Source organism: Pan troglodytes, chromosome 18 (assembly GCF_028858775.2).
Source record: "Pan troglodytes isolate AG18354 chromosome 18, NHGRI_mPanTro3-v2.0_pri, whole genome shotgun sequence".
NCBI lineage: Eukaryota > Metazoa > Chordata > Mammalia > Primates > Hominidae > Pan > Pan troglodytes.
The window spans coordinates 27461766-27481181 of NC_072416.2; the positions used below are offsets into that span (position 1 = coordinate 27461766).

At 46.4% G+C, this 19416-nt stretch overlaps 1 protein-coding gene across 10 annotated transcripts in view; it reads left to right on the forward strand.

Moving 5' to 3' along the window:
- Positions 1-1997: 1997 nt before the first annotated feature.
- The window catches only part of SLC5A11 (solute carrier family 5 member 11), a 76500-nt gene continuing 59081 nt past the window's right edge, over positions 1998-19416 (forward strand). For 2 of the 10 annotated variants that reach the window (XM_024349806.3, XM_024349813.3), the window contains exons 1-4: positions 2001-2397; positions 2545-2751; positions 14745-14903; positions 18664-18735. In XM_024349806.3, coding sequence (XP_024205574.2) covers positions 14769-14903; positions 18664-18735 — 207 coding nt within the window. In that variant the 5' untranslated portion in view covers positions 2001-2397; positions 2545-2751; positions 14745-14768. Of the gene's footprint in view, positions 2398-2544; positions 2752-14744; positions 15421-16371; positions 18141-18663; positions 18736-19416 lie in introns of those variants that run through there. The other 8 variants (XM_024349807.3, XM_024349814.3, XM_024349805.3 and 5 more) reach the window with 6 other exon arrangements.

Genomic DNA, 19416 nt, shown 5'->3' on the forward strand with positions numbered 1-19416 from the left:
GAAATGTCCAAATAGTTCTCTAAAGTGGTTATACAGTTCTTTTTTTCTTTTTTTTTTTTTGAGTTGAGATCTCATTCTGTTGCCTCGAGTGTAGTGGCACTATCATGGCTCACTGCAGCCTTGAACTCCTGGGCTCAAATGATTCTCCCACCTCAGTCTCCTGAGTAGCTGGGACTACAGGTGCACACTACTATGTCCATCTAATTCTTCCTATTTTGTGTAGAGATGAGGGTCTCACTAAGTTACCCAGACTGGCCTCTAACTCCTGGCCTCAAGAGATCCTCCTGCCTCAGCTTCCCAAAGCTCTGAGATGATAGCATGAGCCCCTGCACTCCACCTCTCCTATTCTTTATAGCACTGAGGGTAAAAATGAAAAACCTGACAGAGAAACAATCGGAGGTGACAAGCCAAGGGTCAAGCAGGCCGCATCTGGCCCTCAAGGATGCATAATCTTGAAACTTTGCAGAACTTCTCTAGAACAATCAGAAGTTCTGACCCCATTGGGCCTGTCTTCCCCCATGTGGAGCTGGGTCATGGCTGTCCTCTTCAGCTGGGACACATGCTCTCGGGTCAGCCACAGCTCCACCTGCCCGACTTCACTCACTACCACGCCTCTTCTGTAGACACCCTGCACATGGCTAAGGCTCCCCAGACATTCCCAAGAAGTCAGGACTGGACCCCAGGTTGGCGAAGCAGTGCACCCTCGGTGGCAACCCACTGCCTTTCCTGGTGCTGTGGCCTCTGCTGCAGATCACAGATTCGTGGCCTTCTGTCTGTCCCTCTTCTCCAATCCCAGCTGTTCCTTCTGTAAATCTGTCCCCCAGGGCAGGTCCCTCCCCCAAAGGCCCCATTTATACTGGTGTTGGTCAGTCACCCAGTGTTTGCTCACCCAGGCCACCCTTTATCCAGCCAAGCCACCCTCCACTGCTCCTGTAGGACTGTAGAGCCAAGTGGCCTGGGCTGAAATCTTGCTGTGTCACTCACAACCCGGGTGATCCTGGGCCAATGACTCATCTCCTCTACCTCTGTTACCTCGTCAGTAAGATAGAGATAACAGGACCTAACTTCGAGGGTTGTTGGAAAGACCAAGTGAGTAAAGGCATGTTGTGCCCTTAGAGCCTGGCACGTGTTCATCACTGCTATTATTTCTGGCTACTCGGTGCCAGGACAGGGGCCTCAGGTGAGGGCCCCCAGAGCCTGGCAGGCCCAGTGAAGGAGTGAGATGGGGAGGCCATGACTCCTCCCCAGTCAGCAGCTGTCCTGTGGCCATGGGGGCCTGGTGAGGCCAGATCTTCAGGTTGTTCTAGAAAAGTGAGTATTCTAGAATTATGTTTCAAGCCTCTTGGTTTGCAAATACTAGTAACTATTTTAAAAATGTTTTGGTATTTGGCCTGGCACAGTGTTTGACCCCTGTAATCCCAGCACTTTGGGAGGCCAAGGTGGGAGGATCACTTAAACCCAGGAGTTGGAGACCAGCCTGGGCAACATAGCAAGATTCTCTCTCTACCAAAAAAATGAAAAAATTAGCTGGGTGTGGTGGTGCACGCCTGTAGTCCCAGCTACTCGGGAGGCTGTGGTGGGAGGATCACTTGAGCCCAGGAGGATGAGCCTGCAGCAAGCTGTGATGGCACCACTGCACTCCAGCCTGGGTGACAGAGTGAGATCCTGTCTCAGAAATAAAAAGTAAATAAAGTTTTGGATGCTTTGAGCATCTGGCAGAAATCTTCGCTATGCCCCGCTGATGTCCTGGGCCCGATGTGGGCGCCTGGCCATGGCTCGGTCACTCCTGACAGTTTTTCAGGGCCTCAGACACCTCTTCTTCTTCTCCTTCTTTTTTTTTTTTTTTTTTTTTTTTTTTTTTTTTTTTTTTGAGACTGATTTTCACTCTTGTTGCCCAGGCTGGAGTGCAATGGTGTAATCTCGGCTCACCACAACCTCCACCTCCCGGGTTCAAGTGATTCTCCTGCCTCAGCCTCCCGAGTAGCTGGGACCACAGGCATGCACCACCATACCCGGCTAACTTTGTATTTTTAGTAGAGATGGGGTTTCTCCATGTTGGTCAGGCTGGTCTCGAACTCTCGACTTCAGGCAGACACCTGTTCTTTGCCGTGCCTCTGTCTGAAGAGTGTATGGAAAGGGGTTGCACAAGCAATGGTTGCTGTTCCTGTTGCTGCCACTGCAGTGAGGGCTGTGGCTGGACGTCCCTCCTGGCACTTTGCCTCTGTCCCCTCCATCCGCCGCCAGCATTTTTCCTCCCCTCCCCTTCCTTCAGCTCGTCCCAAGCCTGCCTGTCCCCAGCGTGGAGGCGGGACAGTGGAAGACTGGGTGAGTGAAGCAGGATGGTGCCTTGGGCTCCAGCGTCTCCCCAACCCCTCCATGCCATGGGTCCCCGCGCAGGTGAGGACCCTGGTGGAGGACGGTGTGGGCAGAGCGTGGGACATGTCACCTTCCCCACCTGCTCAGAGTTCAAGGGTCCTGGGCTGGGCCCCGTTCTCTCTTCTGACCTGGGGAGATCATTCACGCTTCCTTTAATCCCCGCTGCAGCTGAGGCTGGAGTTTGGAGTTTGACCCGCTTGGAGGCTCTCTCAGCAGCGGGCATATAGGAGGAAGGGTCACTGCTGTCTCCGGAAGCTCTTGGCTGCAAAGAGAGAGGATCCCGGGTGTCTCCCTCCTTACAACCATCGCCACCTCCTAGTGCCTTAGAAGCCACTGACAGCCCCCAGGGCAGGTGAGCCCTGCATCTGGAATAAGGTAAGACACCCCCCGCCCCTAAACAGGTAGCCACTCTCCAAACTGGGAAGTTGGTCTGGGGACAGGTGCTGGCAGAAGGACTCCAGCTGTCACCTGTGGGGCAGGAGAAGCTCAACCCTCTCTGCAGAGAAAGCTTGTCATACACCAGGACAATGGAGTGTGTTTGTGGGGTGGGCATGGTGGTATGAAGCCAGCAGCCGGCAGCCAGCAGCACCGTACGTGGGTCCCAGCTCTTCCACTTAACCAAGGTCAGGGACATTGAGCCAAACATTTTGCCTCACCGAGTCTCAGGTTCCTTATCTGTCAAATGGGAATATGAACCTCAGGCTGACCCACCCCACAGGTGTGTTACCCAGAGATAACGAAGGTAAATGTATCCACATAAGCATTAAAAAGCTAGAGGAATGTATTTACTACAACTGCAGCTGCTGTTAACTACAAGGCAAATACAAGTCTCCACTGGTATGTGTCAGACACGTGCAGAGAACTTTACGTCTGGATCTCATCTAACTGACACAGAAACCCTGTGAGGTAGGTACAGCACCCCCTAATTCATGGACAGAGTCTAAGGGTCATTAAATAACTTGCTCAAGGTAATACAGATAGTGAGTGGCCAAGCCGAGACTCAATTCCTGTGGCCATGAGCTCAGCCACAATATCAGTGATTTTCTTTTTCTTTCCTTTCTTTCTTTTTCTCTTTCTTTCTTTTTCTTTCTTTTCTTTGTTCTTTCTTTCTTTCCTTCTTTCTTTTATTTCTTTCCTTATTCCTTTCTTTCCCTTTCTCCTTCCTTCTTTCCTTCTTTGCCTCCTCTCTCTCTCTGTGTGTGTTTTCTGTTCTCTCTCTCTCTCGTTTCTTTTCTGTCTTTTCTTTCACAGGGTCTCTCTGTGTTGCCCAGGCTGAAATGTAGTACTATCATAGCTCACCAGCATGCCCTGCTAACTTTTTTATTTTTATTTTTTGTACAAATGGGGTCTCCCTGTGTTGCCTTGGCTGGTCTCAATCTCCTGAACTCAAGCGATTCTCCCGCCTCAGCCTTGCAAAGTGCTGGGATTACAGGCATGAGCCACTGCACCCTACCAATCAGTGGTTTTCAAATGGTGTTCTGCTGAATTATTCTGGGCAATAGTTGACAGAAGTGTCCTAGCCCATTGGGCATCCCGCAGATAGGACTTGGAAAAATGCTGTCCCTTTTTTGGGCGGTCACAGCGTGCAAAGGATCTATAGCAAAGGCTCTAAAAATCCCACATTTATTTGTTGTACCAACATTTATTGCATGCCTGTTTTGGGGACACAATGAGAGTGACAGAGACATGGACCTTTCTTTATGGGGCTTGCTGTGCAGTGCAGACAAGGGGTAATCACACACATCAAGTGTTACACTTGATTAGACTGTGATGAGAAGTTGTGTTTGCCATGAAAGCAAAAAGCTTGGGGACCCAATTTATATTGAGGCCAAGAGGGGGCTCCTTTGGGGATATACAGCAGGCTGACATCTAAAGGATGAGTAGGAGCTTGTCCAGCAAAGAGTGCAGGGAAGAGCATCCCAGGCAGAGGGAACAGAATGGCAAAGGCCCTGAGGCCAGAAATCGTGTTCCAGGAATAAAATGAATGCTAGTATGTGGTGGGGTTGGAAGCACAACAAAGCACCTCAGCAGCATGGAGATGTTTTGAGCAGGAAAATGATCTGATCTGACTCATACTTAAAGATTTCTCTGGCTTCCGTGTGAGGGGCGGATTAAAAGGAAGCAAGGCTGGGTGAGGTGGCTCATGCCTGCAACCTCAGTGCTTTGGGAGGCCAAGTTGGGAGGATTGCTTGAGGCCTGGAGTTTGAGACCCGTCTGGGCAACATAGCAAGACCCCGTCTCTACAAAAAAATTACAAAATAAGAAGTTAGCTGGAGGCCGGGCATGGTGGCTCACACCTGTAATCCCAGCACTGTGCAGGGATCATTTGAGCCCATGGGGTTGAGGCTGCAGGAGCTGTGTTTGTGTCACTGCACTTTAGCCCAGGCAACAGAGTGAGACCGTGTCTCAAAAAACAAAAAATTAGCTAGGCATGTTGGCATGTACCTGTGGTCCCACCTACTTGGGAGATGGAGGTGGGAGGATCCCTTGAGCACAGATGTTCGAGAGTTTGAGGCCACAGTGAGCTATGATGGCACCATTGCACTGCGGCTTGGTCAAGGGAACAAGACCCTGTCTCTAAAAATTAAGTAAATTAAAACAAAAATAAAATAATAAAATAAAAAGGAAGGAAGAATGGATATCGGGGAGGTAAGACTGGAGGGTCTTTCTCTAACCTAGACAGAAGTGATGGTGGCTCAGACAAGGGTGATAGCACTAAAAATGAGGGAAAATGTGTGGATTTATTATGTTTTGGAAGTAAGAGAGAATGGAATTGGGAGTGAATAGATTCTGGGAGGTGAGAAAGAGATGCTATAAATTCTTCGATGAGACATTTACATACCAGGCACTCTTGGTGCTTAGATGTAGTGTCTGGCACATAGAGGTGCTCACAGACCACTTGATAAGTGAACAAATGAGTTAATGCCTTATGGATGACTCAGGTTTCTGGCAGGAGCCGCAGAGTGGTTGCAGCTGTCGTTTAGTGAGGTGGGGAAGACTGGAAGAAGCACGTGCTTGGGCTGGAAAGCTTGGTCTGTAACTCGCACGTGTGAACTTTCAGACATCTATTAAGTAACAATGAGAAGCCGGGCACGGTGGCTCACGCCTGTAATCCCAGCACTTTGGGAGGCCGAGGCGGGTGGATCACCTGAGGTCAGGAGTTCAAGACAAGCTGGGCAACATGGTGAAACCCCATCTCTACTAAAAACACAAAAATTAGCCAGGCGTGGTGACACATGCCTGTAATCCCAGCTACTCGGGAGGCTGAGGCGGGAGAATCGCTTGAACCCGGGAGGCAGAGGTTGCAGTGAGCAGAGATTGCACCACTGCACTCCAGCCTGGGTAACAGAGTGAGACTCTGCCTTGGGGGAAAAAAAAAAAAAAAAAAAAAAAATATATATATATATATATATATATATATATCCATGAGAGATGCCACGTTGGCATTTGGATGGACAGGTCTGGGCTCAGAAGGTGCTCTGTGATGTCTGTTCTCTCTGGAATAATGAGACAAGATCATCCCTGAAAGGCAGGTGAAGGACAACGCTCTGCTGGGTCCCCTGCACTCACTGGGCATATGCCCTGTTACCCTGCTGTGGACCATTCAGGGAACGCTGCCCTGCCCTGCCATGCCTAGAATTTATTTCCAGATACCTGAAGCCGTGGCTCTTGCTAACGGACTAGGGGTGATCCTGGCCTCTGCTTCAGCCTCAAATCCTGAGATGTCTTTTTAAAATTTTTTATTTTATTATCATTATTATTATCTATTATTTGAGACAGGGTCTGGAGTGCAGTGGTGCAATCACAGCTCACTACATCCTCAACCTCTTGGGCTTAAACGATCCTTCTGCCTCAGCCTCCCAAATAGCCAGGCCCACAGACACACAGCACCATGCCCAGCTAATTTTAAAAAATTTGTTGTAGAGGAGAAAAAAAAAAGGGTCTCACTACATTGCCCAAGCTGGGCTCAAACTCCCGGCCTCAAGCGATCTTCCTGCCTTGACCCCCCAGAATGCTGGGATTATAGGCATGAGCCATTGAGCCCAGCCAGGATCTGTCTTTTTGGCCTTTTTGTAGAGATCTCTCTGTTTCTATGAACCCCATGGCATCAACGGGTGGAGGAGGCCAGGGGTGGTCATTTAGCTCCTTATTCCTGCAGTTCTAGTCCCAGACAGCCCTTCTCTGCCTTCCAGGACTGACTCTTTCCCTCTTGTAGGGCTGCCTTCACTAGGCTCACTAGACCCAGGCCAGGCCAGGGCACAGCTTGCTGCAGTGCAGCAGGCAGTCAGCGCCACTGCAGCCCAGGAGTGGTAGGAAAGGGTGCGAGTGGCTTCCAGCCTGGGTGATGAGACCCGTGCCAGTCCTTATCACATCTGGAATTTTCCCCACCAAGGTCCACGTGTCTCGGGGTAGTTAGGAGCTCTAGAGTTAAACCTGGGTTGGAGCCCTGGTTCAGTCATTTACTAGCAGTGTGGCCTTAGACCCGGCCTCAGCTTTGTTTTCCTCACCTGTACAATGGAGTTAATCAGAGTCCTTGTAGGGAGGCTGTGACTTCAAAACATGATTCATGCACATATGTGGCCAAGGTTTGCCTAACCACAAAGTTTATTCATTTTTTTTTTTCTTTAAGACAGAGTCTTGCTCTGTCACCCAGGCTAGAGTGCAGTGGTGCAATTTCAGCTCACTGCAACCTCCACCTCCCAGGTTCAAGCGATTCTTCTGCCTCAGCCTCCCAAGTAGCTGGGATTACAGGAGCCCACCACCATGCCCTGCTAATTTTTGTATTTTTAGTGGAGACAGGGTTTCATCACGTTGGCCAGGCTGGTCTCGAACTCTGGACCTCAAGCAATCCACCTGCCTCAGCCTCCCAAAGTGCTGGGATTACAGGCATGAGCCACTGCACCCGGCCTAGTTTATGCTCTTTTTATTTTTATTTTTGTTGTTTTTAGAGATAGGGTCTCACTCTGTCACCAGGCTGGAATGCAGTGGTGCAATCATAGCTCAATGCAGTCTCAAACTCCTGGGCTTGGGCCCAGGGCAGTGGCTCACGCCTGTAATCCCAGCACTTTGGGAGGCCAAGGCAGGCGGATCACCTGAGGTCAGGAGTTCAAGACCAGCCTGGCCAACATGGTGAAACCCCATGTCTACTAAAAATACAAAAAAAGAAAAAAAAAAATTAGCCGGACGTGGTTGCAAACGCCTGTAATCCCAGCTACCTGGGAGGCTGAGGCAGGCGAATCGCTTGGGGGCAGGAGAATCGCTTGAAGCCAGGAGGCAGAGGTTGCAGTGAGCCAAGATTGCACCACTGCACTACAGTCTGGGGGACAGAGTGAGACTTCATCTCAAAAAAAACAAAACAAAACAAAACTCCTGGGCTCAAGCAATCCTCCTGCCTCAGCCTCCCAAGTCATGCTCTCTGTAAAAAAAATGGTTTTATAAAATGGACGGGGAACAGAACAAGTACTCTGTATTTAATCACATTACACATACAATGAACATGCCTACTGCTTTTTACAAACCTGTGACGTATGTCTAATTATTAACCTCATTTCGTAGATGGGAAATTGAGCCTTAGAGAGGTAACTTGCCCACGATGAAGGAGCTCACAGGAGGCAGAGCTGGGATCTGAGTCAGGGCGGTGCAGTTCTAAAGTATTTACACTTTACGCTTTATCACGACATATCTATTTCCTGGAGAGTCTGTTGCTCATAATTAAAATTTGTAATTAGTCATTGTCATTTTCATTCAGAGCAGGGAACTTCCCTTGCTTCTCTCTCTCTCTCTCTCTCTCCCACTCTCTCTGTTTCTCCCCCGATTCCTGCCACCCCCTCTAATGTGTTTGATATTCATCTGGAAATACGCCTGCACTCTGGCAAAATAGTACTATTTTGTGTCTTTGAGTGCTTTGGCTTCATGCTATAAATTGTGCTCTGTTTATTTCCCTCCTTTTTCTTTCATTATGAAACGTTTCAGACACACAGAAGTTATAAAGAATCATGCACATCCAGAAGCCAGCCTAAGGCATGAAATGCGGCAAATACAATCACAGCTCACCTTCCCACACCTGTGACCTGGGAACCTCTTTTCTGATCTTTTCCTTGCACTGGGGTGTGGAAATTTTTCACATCTCCTGGGGCGTGGAAAATTTTCACATCTACCATAGCAAATTATGTCAGTGGCCAAAAGGAAGGGATGAGAGAAGTCCCTGCTCCACTGAGCTTCCTTTTGTGCGTTGGCCAATAGGCGACCTCAAGGGTAGGCTGTTCTCCTTGCCAACAAAGCCTTTGTTATAACACAAGCTGCCGTGAATCCTCCCCGCGGGCACAGGGAGGGTTCTTCACAAGAGGTGAAGAAGGAGCCACCCCCACCACCCCAACCAGACCCTCCTGAGGCAGCCTGGGAGCCAAACATCACCATGCAAGGGACAAAGGGTGCCCGGGGTCACTTCACCGAGTGGGCCCAGGTACACACAGGGTGCAGGGGACTGAGATGAAAACCCAGAGGACGGGGCCAAGTCTGCGTTTCTCATTGTTTTGTCCTTCATGCCGAACACAGAGCTTGGCACACAGTTGTTGCTTAATAAATGTTTATTTCACTGAGTCCCCAGGGCCTAGCACAGAGCATGGCACATAGCCGATGCCTAATAAATGTTTGTTCTACTGAGTTCCCAGGGCCTAGCACAGAGCATGGCACACAGCTGGTGCCTAATAAATGTTTGTTCTATTGAGTCCCCAGGGTCTAGCACAGAGCATGGCGCACAGCCGGTGCCTAATAAATGTTTGTTGTACTTAGTCCCCAGGGTCTAGCACAGAGCATGGCACACAACTAATGCCTAATGTTTGTTCTACTGAGTCCCCAGGGTCTAGCACAGAACCTGGTACACAGTTGGTGCCTAATAATGTTTGTTGCACTCAGTCCCCAGGGCCTAGCACAGAGCTTGGCACCCAGGTGGTGCCTAATAAATGTTTGTTTCACTGAGTCCCCAGGGCCTAGTACAGAGCCTGGTACATAGTTGGTGCCTAATAAATGTTTGCTTCACTGAGTCCCCAGGGCCTAGTACAGAGCCTGGTACATAGTTGATGCCTAGTAACATTTGTTTTACTGAGTCACAAGACCTAACACAGAGCTTGGCACACCGCTGGTGACTAATAAATGTTCCACTGAGTTGCAGGGCCTGGCATGGAGCCTGGCACACAGCTGGTGACTAATAAATGTTCCACTAAGTCCTCAGGGCCTGGCATGGAGCCTGGCACACAGCTGGTGCCTAATAAATGCTTGCAGGAAAGAAATAGAGCCAGAGGGAGGGAAAGAGAGAATGAAGGAGAGAAGGGCGGGAGGAAAGAAAGACCAGCCAGGAATGGCCACCTCCAAACCTGGGTTGGGATCCCACCCGCGGCACTGACTGCGGCCTAGAAGCAAGCGGCACAGCTATGCCTGAGTTAGGCTCACTTTCCCCTCTTGTGCCTCTGATTCCCACCTGTGAAATGGAGGTGAAATCACGTTTGCCTCAAAGGGCTGTGCTCCATGCCTGGCACTCAAATAGAAATCGTGCTCACCAAGTGTTAGGGCCGATTCTCAGTATACCTACTGCATGAATTTGCAGAGGGTGGAGCGCATGGAGGGTTCCTCCTGGGATCCTGTGGCCGAGGCTCCACAGCATCTTTGGTCGCTGTTCCTGTCTCCACCGTGAAGATGGAGCCACGTCCCTCGCGGCCCCTGGCTGGGCCCCACCTCCCGGAGACTCAGGAAGGGCTTGGAATCGGTGCCAGTTTCGCCGGCTGTGGGCCCCACGGCGATGATGAATAACTTGTTTATCTGCTGCAGCTTCTCCCACCGCTCTCTCGGTGCCTGGCAGGCAGAGGTCTGGAAGGGGCGGGCAGGGACGGGGAGGACTGGCTCACCAGGCAGCCGCCGCCCCTCCTCCCTCCTCCCTCTGCCCCACTCCCCAATTCAGCATCAACCTCCACCTAAACCTGCTTCCTGCACTTTTCTACTCCTCATCTTTCCCCAAATCCTGTTTTAGAAGCAGCAGGTTGAAGTGTTTGAAAACACAGACTCTGAAATCAGACTGAATTCGAGTCCCAGCTTTGTCACTTGTCAGCCATGTGACTTTGGACACGACTTAAACTCTCAGAGCCATCACTCCCCCTGTAAAGTGAAGTTTTTTTTTTTTTTTTTTCCGGAGACAGAGTCTCACTCTGTCCCCCAGGCTGGAGTGCAGTGGCACAATCACAGCTCACTGCAACCTCCGCCTCCCGGGTTCAAGCGATCTTTCTGCCTTAGCCTCCAGAGTAGCTGGGATTACAGTTGCGTACCACCACACCCACCTAAAAAAATTGCATTTTTAGTAGAGATGGGATTTCACCATGTTACCCAGGCTTGTCTCAAACTCCTGACCTCAGGTGATCCTCCTGCCTTGGCCTCCCAAAGTGCTGGAATTACAGGCATGAGCCACTGTGCCCAGCCTCCTCCCCTGTAAAGTCTGATGAGAACATTACTTACCTAATGCGGCTTCACCCTTGAGACAACCCACAAGGGTCCCCTCACCCCCTCCCCTCCTGAAGCTGCCAGAATGTTTTTCCTGCTTGGAACCTCCCTTAAGAGCCTCCACCCTTACCCTGAAAGGGAGTCTCCACTTCTAGGCCTTCTCTCACTTTCTTGCACAGAGAAAGGTTAGGTTAGGTTAGTCTTTGTGTGTGTGTGTGTGTGTGTTTGTTTGTGGCAAGGTCTTGCTCTGCCTCCCAGGCTGGAGTGCAGTGGGGCAATCATAACTCACTGTAGCCAAGCTCCTGGGCTCAAGTGATCCTCCTGCCTCAGCCTCCCAAGGTGGTAGGATTATAGGCTGGAGCCACCACACCTGGCCTCCAAATTATTTCTCTAATCTACTCCCTCTGCTATGATCTGATTGTGCATGTCCCTCTGTCCCCAGATTCCTACATTGAAACCTAAATCCCTAATGCAATAGTATTAAGAGGCAGGGCATTTGAGAGGGTTAGGGTTATGAGGACTCTGCCCCCATGGATGGGATTAGCACGTTTATAAAAGAGGCTTGAGGCCAGGTGCGGTGGCTCATGCTTGTAATCCCAGCACTTTGAGAGGCCGAGTTGGGGGAATTGCTTGAGCCCAGGAATTTGAGACCACCCTGAGCAACATAGTGAGACTTCATCTCTACAAAAAAAAAAAAAAAAAAAATTAGCCAGGCATGGTGGTGCATCTATAGTGCCAGCTAATTGGGAGGCTGAGGCAGGAATATCTCTTGAGCCTAGGAGGTTGAAGTTGCAGTGAGCTGTGATTGTGCCACTGTACTCCAGCCTGAGTAACAGAGCAAAACTCTTGTCTCTTTAAAAAAAGAGAAAAAGTGATTGTGCCACTGCACTCCAGTCTGGACACCAAAGTGAAACCTTGTCTCAAAATAAATAAATAAATAAATAAATAAAAATAAAACAAAAAAGGCTTGAGAGAGCCAACTTGACCCATCCATCTACCATATGAGGACATAGCAAGCAAGTGCCACCTATGAGGAACGGGCCCTCACCAGACACTGAATCTGCTGACAGCTCGATCTTGGCCTTTCTCCAGAACTGTGAGCAATAAATTTATGTTGTTTACAAATTACACAGTCTAAGGTATTTGACTGTAATAGCAGGAATGGACTAACCCCTGCTTATGTATGGTCTCAAGCCGGAGTCACTACCTCCAGAATAACCTCCCTGCCCGCGTTCTTGCTTCTCATCAAGGCTGCCCCCTGTCTGATCATACCACTTTCTTATTAGAAATTCCTCACTGACATCCTTTAACCCAGAGCACATGTATGCACTGGAGGTGTTCCTGGCCTTCAGAGATGTTTCAAAATGTATGAGAGCATTTTTGGTTGTCACAATAATTTGGGAGTGCTACTGGCATTCAGCAGGGGGAGGCCTGAAATTCTAGACTTCCTGAAATGTGTATTGCCCACACAATAAAGATTTTCAGAGGGCCCGCCAGACATTCATGTGGGCGAAAATCCCATTTATCACTATCTGAGTCCACAACCTACCTTCAGATTACATAAAATGAAAAGTGTTGGAGTTTTTTCTTACTTTAAAAATGTACCTTGGCTGGGCTGGTAATCCCAGCACTTTGGGAGGCCAAGGTGGGAGGATTTCTTGAGGCTGGAGTTCAAGGCCAGCCTGGGGAACATAGGGAAACCTTGTCTCTTAAAAAATAGAATAGGCCGGGCGCAGTGGCTCACGTCTGTAATCCCAGCACTTTGGGAGGCCGAAATGGGTGGATCACGAGGTCAGGAGATCGAGACCATCCTGGCTAACACGGTGAAATCCCATCTCTACTAAAAATACAAAAAAAAAAAAAAAAAAAAAAAAAATTAGCTGAGCGTGGTGGTGGGCGCCTGTAGTCCCAGCTACTCAGGAGGCTGAGGCAGGAGAATGGTGTGAACCGGGGAGGCAGAGCTTGTAGTGAGCTGAGATCAGGCCACTGCACTCCAGCCTGGGAGACAGAGTGAGACCCCCATCTCAAAAAAATAAATAAATAAATAAATAAAAATAATAAAATAAAATAAAATAAACTTAGCTAAGTGTAAATGGTGGAGTCAAGGTCTTGCTCTTGTTGCCCAGGCTGGAGTGCAGTGGTACAATCTCAGCTCACTGCAACCTCCACCTCCCAGATTCAAGCAATTCTCATGCCTCAGCCTCCTGAGTAGCTGGGACTACAGGCATGCGCCACCACACCCAGCTAATTTTTGTATTTTTAGTAGAGACGGGGTCCCGCCATGTTGCCCAGGTTGGCCTTGAACCCCTGGCCTCATGTGATCCACTCACCTCGGCCTCCCAAAGTGCTGGTATTATAGGCATGAGCCACTGAGCCCGGCCAAGCTGTACAGCTTTGGAGCCTGAATTCTTAACATCTCTCCCCATGAACCTGCCCTCTGTGAAACATCACGTTGTGCTGTTGTTGTCCATGGGTGGCTTTGTCCCATCACTGGGCTGTGCATCGCAAGAGGGCAGGGTTCAAGTATTTTCATTCCAGAATGCCCAAAGGCCGACAGAGAGTGGAGTTGCATCTTAACACAGAAATAAGTCAATGCCCTGATCACTTGTGGTCAAAAATCACCCTTGGAAATTTTATTAGTTTCTGACTGCTGCTTTAACAAATTACCATGAACTTAGTGGCTAAAACAACATAAATTTATGACCTTACAGTTATAGAGGTTAGAAGTTCTAAATGGGTCTTACTGGGCTAACATGAAGGTGTCAGCAGGACTGAATTCCTTCTGGATGTGCTAAGGAAGAATCTATTAATTTGCCTTTTCCAGTTCCTAGAAGCCACCTGCACTCCTTGGCTTGTAGCTCCATTACCCCATCTTCAAATCTAACAACGTTGAGTGAAATCCTTCTCATGCTGTCATCTCTGTGGCTATCTCTTCTGATTCTGTTTTTACTGTGATTACATGGGGCCCACCCAGTTAATCCAGGCATCTCCCTATTTTCAGGTTAGCTGCAGCTAGGCATCTCCCAATTTTAAGTGATTTGACTACCAACCTTAATTTTATCTGCAAACTTAATTGTCCTTTGATATGTAACAACATATTCACAGGTTCTGGGGATTAGAGGTAAGCATCTTTGGGGGCCATTTCTCTGTCTACCACAAGAATTCCTTAAATTGCCCATGGATTTGCAGGGTACTGAGAAAACTGCTTAGATTAGTGGCTCAAAGCATGGATTCTGGAGCAAGATTATTGAGTTCAAATCTCAGCTTTATGACCTTGGGCACTTACTTAACTTTTCTGTGTCTCTGTGTCTCAACTTCACCATCTGTAAAATGGGGATGATAACAATAGTGCCCACTTTGCAGGTTAGTAAACACTTAGAATGATGCCCAGGATATAGTAGATGCAATATGGGTGTTTATTAAATATATTAAATTTCATGGGTATGTGTAGCATTGGAACAAGATTATGGTGTCTGGCTGAGCCTCGGACAAAACTGTTGACTTGACTCTCACCCAGCTGTGAGGTACCACAGAAGTGGAGACTGACTCAGGTGTCTCATTTTTCTTTCACTCTGGGACACGTGCTTGCTGAAATCATCTGTACTATTGCAATTGTTTATGCTTCTTTCTATTTTGCCAAGTGAGTGACAAAATTGACTGCAGATTTGATGTGACTTCATTATGAATATGTGTTGAATGAATGAATGAGTGGATGGGTGGACGGATCGATGGATGGATCTGTCTTCCCTGAAGATCTGTCTTCCACCACACATCCCTCCACATGGATCCTCTTTCATGGATGGCCTAGGGAGGTAGCTACAGAAAGGGTGAGAAGAATGATGCTAGGATCTGGCATTTGACTGGCATTTGCCCTTCCTCAGGATCCAGAGGTCTCGTTCAGGACCATGGAGAGCGGCACCAGCAGCCTTCAGCCTCCACAGTCAGATCCCCTGGATGCGTTTCCCCAGAAGGGCTTGGAGCCTGGGGACATCGCGGTGCTAGTTCTGTACTTCCTCTTTGTCCTGGCTGTTGGACTATGGGTAAGCCAGGCCACTGGGGGATGGGGGATGAAGAGAGAAGGAAATGTCTGTTTAGAGGTCCGGAGTTAACCTCATCCTTTTGGAGCTAAGATACTGACTGTGAGAGGAAGAAACTAACACAAGGTTATAGAGTAATCAGAACTTAAAAATTTTAAACATGCATTGGGTGTGGACTATTGTCAGACACTGTGTTAAGCATTTTCACTTACATTTCTCATGTAATTTTCACAGGCCCCTATGAGAAAGATGCTGTTACAATACCCATTTTACAGATAAGGAAACACAGGCCCAAATAATTTAAGATCTTCATCCTGTAAGTTAGGAGAATTAGGGTTAGAATCCCTGTCTCCCTTACTTCGAAGCTCATGTTTTGTTTTTGTTTTTGTTTTGTTTGTTTTGCTTTTTGAGGTGGGATCTCCCTCTGTTGCTCAGGGTACTAGAATGCAGTGGTGGCGATCATAGCTCACTCCGGCCTCGACTTCTTGGGCTCAAGTGGTCTTCTCACCTCAGCTGCCAGGTAGTTAATTTTTAAATTTTTTTTTGTAGAAATGGGGTCTCAGTATGTTGCCCAGGCTGGTCTCAAATTCCTGGGCTCAAGCAATTCTCCCATCTTAGCCTCCCAAAGTGCTGGGATTACAAACAGCCCAACTGTGATTTTTTTTTACTTTAAAGAAAAATTTTAAAGGCAATACAGTCACATGGCTCAAAAATAAAAATCACTTATGACAAGCAATGAAAAATCTCAATATTAGCCTTCTCTCCACAGGTAACCAATATTATTAGCTTGTTAGTACATAAGCGTGTGGTTCAAGTGTCTTTATGCAAATCCAAGCAAATTTTAATATGCATATTTCCCTCTTTCTTAAACAGAAGGTAGCTTATACTGTTTTTTAACTTTCTATTTTTCACTTCTCAGTATCTTTTAGGTATCTTTTCACATTAGCACGTAGACATTCCTTATCTTCTTAAAAGTTGCATAATATTTCCTTAGATGATTGTGTTGTAGTTTATTTAACTAGTCTCAGGCTGAAGGTCATTTTGATTGTTTCCAGTCTCTTACTATAATAAACTATACTATAATAAACAAACCCTGGCCCAGCACAGTGGCTCACGCTCGTAATCCCAGCACTTTGGGAGGCCGAGGCAGGCAGATCACTTGAGGCCAGGAGTTTGAGACCAGCCTGGCCAACATGGTGAAATCCCATCTTTACTAAAAATACAAAAATTAGGCCAGGTGCGGTGGCTCACGCCTGTAATCCCAGCACTTTGGGAGGCAGAGGTGGGCAGATCACTTGAGGCCAGGAGTTTGAGATGAGCCTGGCCAACATGGTGAAACCCCGTCACTACTAAAAATACAAAAAATTAGCCAGGTGTGGTGGCGGGTGCCTGTAGTCCCAGTTACTTGGGAGGCTGAGGCAGGAGAATGGCATGAATCTGGGAGGCGGAGCTTGCAGTGAGCCAAGATCGTGCCACTGCACTCCAGCCTGGGTGACAGAGCGAGATTCCATCTCAAAAAATATATATAAAAAAATTAGCCAGGCGTGGTGGTGGGTGCCTGTAATCCCAGCTACTCAGGAGGCTAAGCCAGGAGAATCACTTGAACCTGGGAGGCAGAGGTTGTGGTGAGCCGAGATTGTGCCATTGCGCTCCAGCTTGAGCAACAAGAGTGAAAATCCGTCTCAAAAATAAATAAATAAATAAATAAATAAACTCTGTACACTATTTGGGAGTGTAGCTATAAGATAAATTCCCTGAAGCAGAATTCCCTGCAGCAGAAATGTGTATATTAAAGAATATATGCATTTGTGATTATACTAGTTTGTGTCAAATTGCACTCCTTAGGTGTACACATCAGAAATGATGAGAAAGTCTGTTTTGTCACATTCTCACCAACAGTGTATTGTCAAACTCATTTTTGTCAGACTAGGAAAAATAATATCTCAAAGTTTTTTGTTTTTTGTTTTGTTTTGTTTTTGTTTTTTTGAGACGGAGTCTTGCTGTCGCTCAGCCTGGAGTGCACTGGTGCAATCTCAGCTCACTGCAAGCTCCACCTCCCAGGTTCATGCCATTCTCCTGCCTCGGCCTCCTAGTAGCTAGGACTACAGGCGTCCGTCACCATGCCCGGATAATTTTTTTTGTATTTTTAGTAGAGATGGGGTTTCACCGTGTTAGCCAGGATGGTCTCAATCTCCTGACCTCGTGATCTGCCTGCCTCGGCCTCCCAAAGCGCTGGGATTACAGGCGTGAGCCACCGCACCCAGCCAGTATTGTTAATATGCATTTATCTTACAATGAATGAGGTTGGGCCCCATTACGTATGTTTAAACACCACATATTTTCTTTATGTGAACTATGGCTTCATATCTTTTGCCTTATTTCTATTAGGTTCTTCTTCTTTTTCTTATCAATTTCCAGGAGCTCTTTTTGTATTAAGAATATTAACAACTTTGAGATAAAAGGTCAGGCACAGTGGCTCACACCTGTAATCCCAGCACTTTGGGAGGCCGAAGTGAGCAGATCGCTTGAGCTCAGTTCAAGACCAGCCTGGCAACATAGTAAGATACCATCTCTACAAAAAACACAAAAATTAGTTGAGCATGGTGGCATATGCCTGTAGTCCCAGATACTTGGAAGGCCGAGCCAGGAGGACTGCTTGTGCGTAGGAGTTCAAGGTTACAGTGAGCCATGATCATGTCACTGCACTCCAGCCTGGGTGACAGAGTGAGAACCAGTCTCAAAAAAGAAAGAGAGAGAAAGGAAAGAAAGGAAGGAAGGGAAGGGAAGGGGAAAAGAAAGAAAAATAAAAGAAAAGAAAGAAAGAGAGAGAAAGAGAAAGAAAGGAAGGAAGGGAGGGAGGAAGGGAGGGAGGGAAAGGGAAGGGAAGGGACAGGAAGAAAGAAAAAGAAAGAAAAGGAAGGAAAGAAAGAAAGAGAAAGAAAAAGGAAGGAAGGAAAGAAAGAAAAAAGAAAGAAGAAAGAAAGAAAAAATTAATCACCAATGTGATAGTATTAACAGATGGGGCGTTTCGAGGGTGATTAAGTCATAAGAACTGAGCCCTCATGAATGGGATTACAGACTTTATTAAAGAAGCTCAAGGGAACTAGTTTTACCCCTTTTTGCCCTTCTGTTCCTCTGGCATGTGAAGACACAGAGGAGGTACTGTCTACGAGGAACAGGCTCTCACCAGACACCAAACCTCTCGGTGCCTTGATATTGAACTTCCAAGTCTCCAGAATTGTAAGAAACAAATTTCTGTTGTTTAAAAATCACCCAGTTTCGGGTATTTTGTTATAGTAGTGCAAAGCAGACTGAGACATGAGCCTCAGTTTCTTCCTTTATCAGATTGGCCTAACGACACAAACCTTATAGGGGTTGGTAAGGATTAAATGAGGTAATGCATATAAAGTGCTTGGCACAGCATCTGGCACATAGTAAACACTCAATAAATGGTATCAGTTATAAAACATCATAGACAAGCCATGAGCCTAAGACTCAAATGTCTAGGGAGACCAAGTAGGTTATCATAAAATAAATGTTTGTAGCAACAAGTGGTAGGAGCTTTGTTGACCTGAAGAGTTTATGTTTCCTCTAAAGACAGAAAATTAAAATTTTATCCAAAACTCTGGGAGAAACAAAATATATTTGATATCCGAATCTGGCCCTCAGGACTCCCAGTTTGCAATCCCTGCCTGGCCTAGGCCATTTTGAGATGCCTCTGATTGCTAACGTCTTCCCTCACCCACCTCTCTTTTTTTTTTAGTCCACAGTGAAGACCAAAAGAGACACAGTGAAAGGCTACTTCCTGGCTGGAGGGGACATGGTGTGGTGGCCAGTAAGTGGTCTTTGGTTCAATTAAAGTCACTTCTTAAAGAATCTTCAAGTGCTGGGATTCTGTCCAGGCTTTGATATCTCAGGACTCTCTGGTCTCATGTCGTTTGGAAGTCATTGTCTAAACTAGAGAAGGCTTAGCTCCAGCTCAAATTCATTTAAACAACAACAACAAAAAAAACAATTTGTCATCTCATCTAAGGGAAAAATCTGGAGTTAGGTTTTAAAAATATATATTTATATAAATATATATTATATAAAATATATAACATAATTTATATATTATATAATATATAGTTATATAATATATATAATTATATATTTATGTAATATATAGTTATATAATATATAATTATATATTTATGTAATATATAGTTATATAATATATAATTATATATTTATGTAATATATAGTTATATAATATATAATTATATATTTATGTAATATATAGTTATATAATATATAATTATATATTTATGTAATATATAGTTATATAATATATAATTATATATTTATGTAATATATAGTTATATAATATATAATTATATATTTATGTAATATATAGTTATATAATATATAATTATATATTTATGTAATATATAGTTATATAATATATAATTATATATTTATGTAATATATAGTTATATAATATATATAATTATATATTTATGTAATATATAGTTAT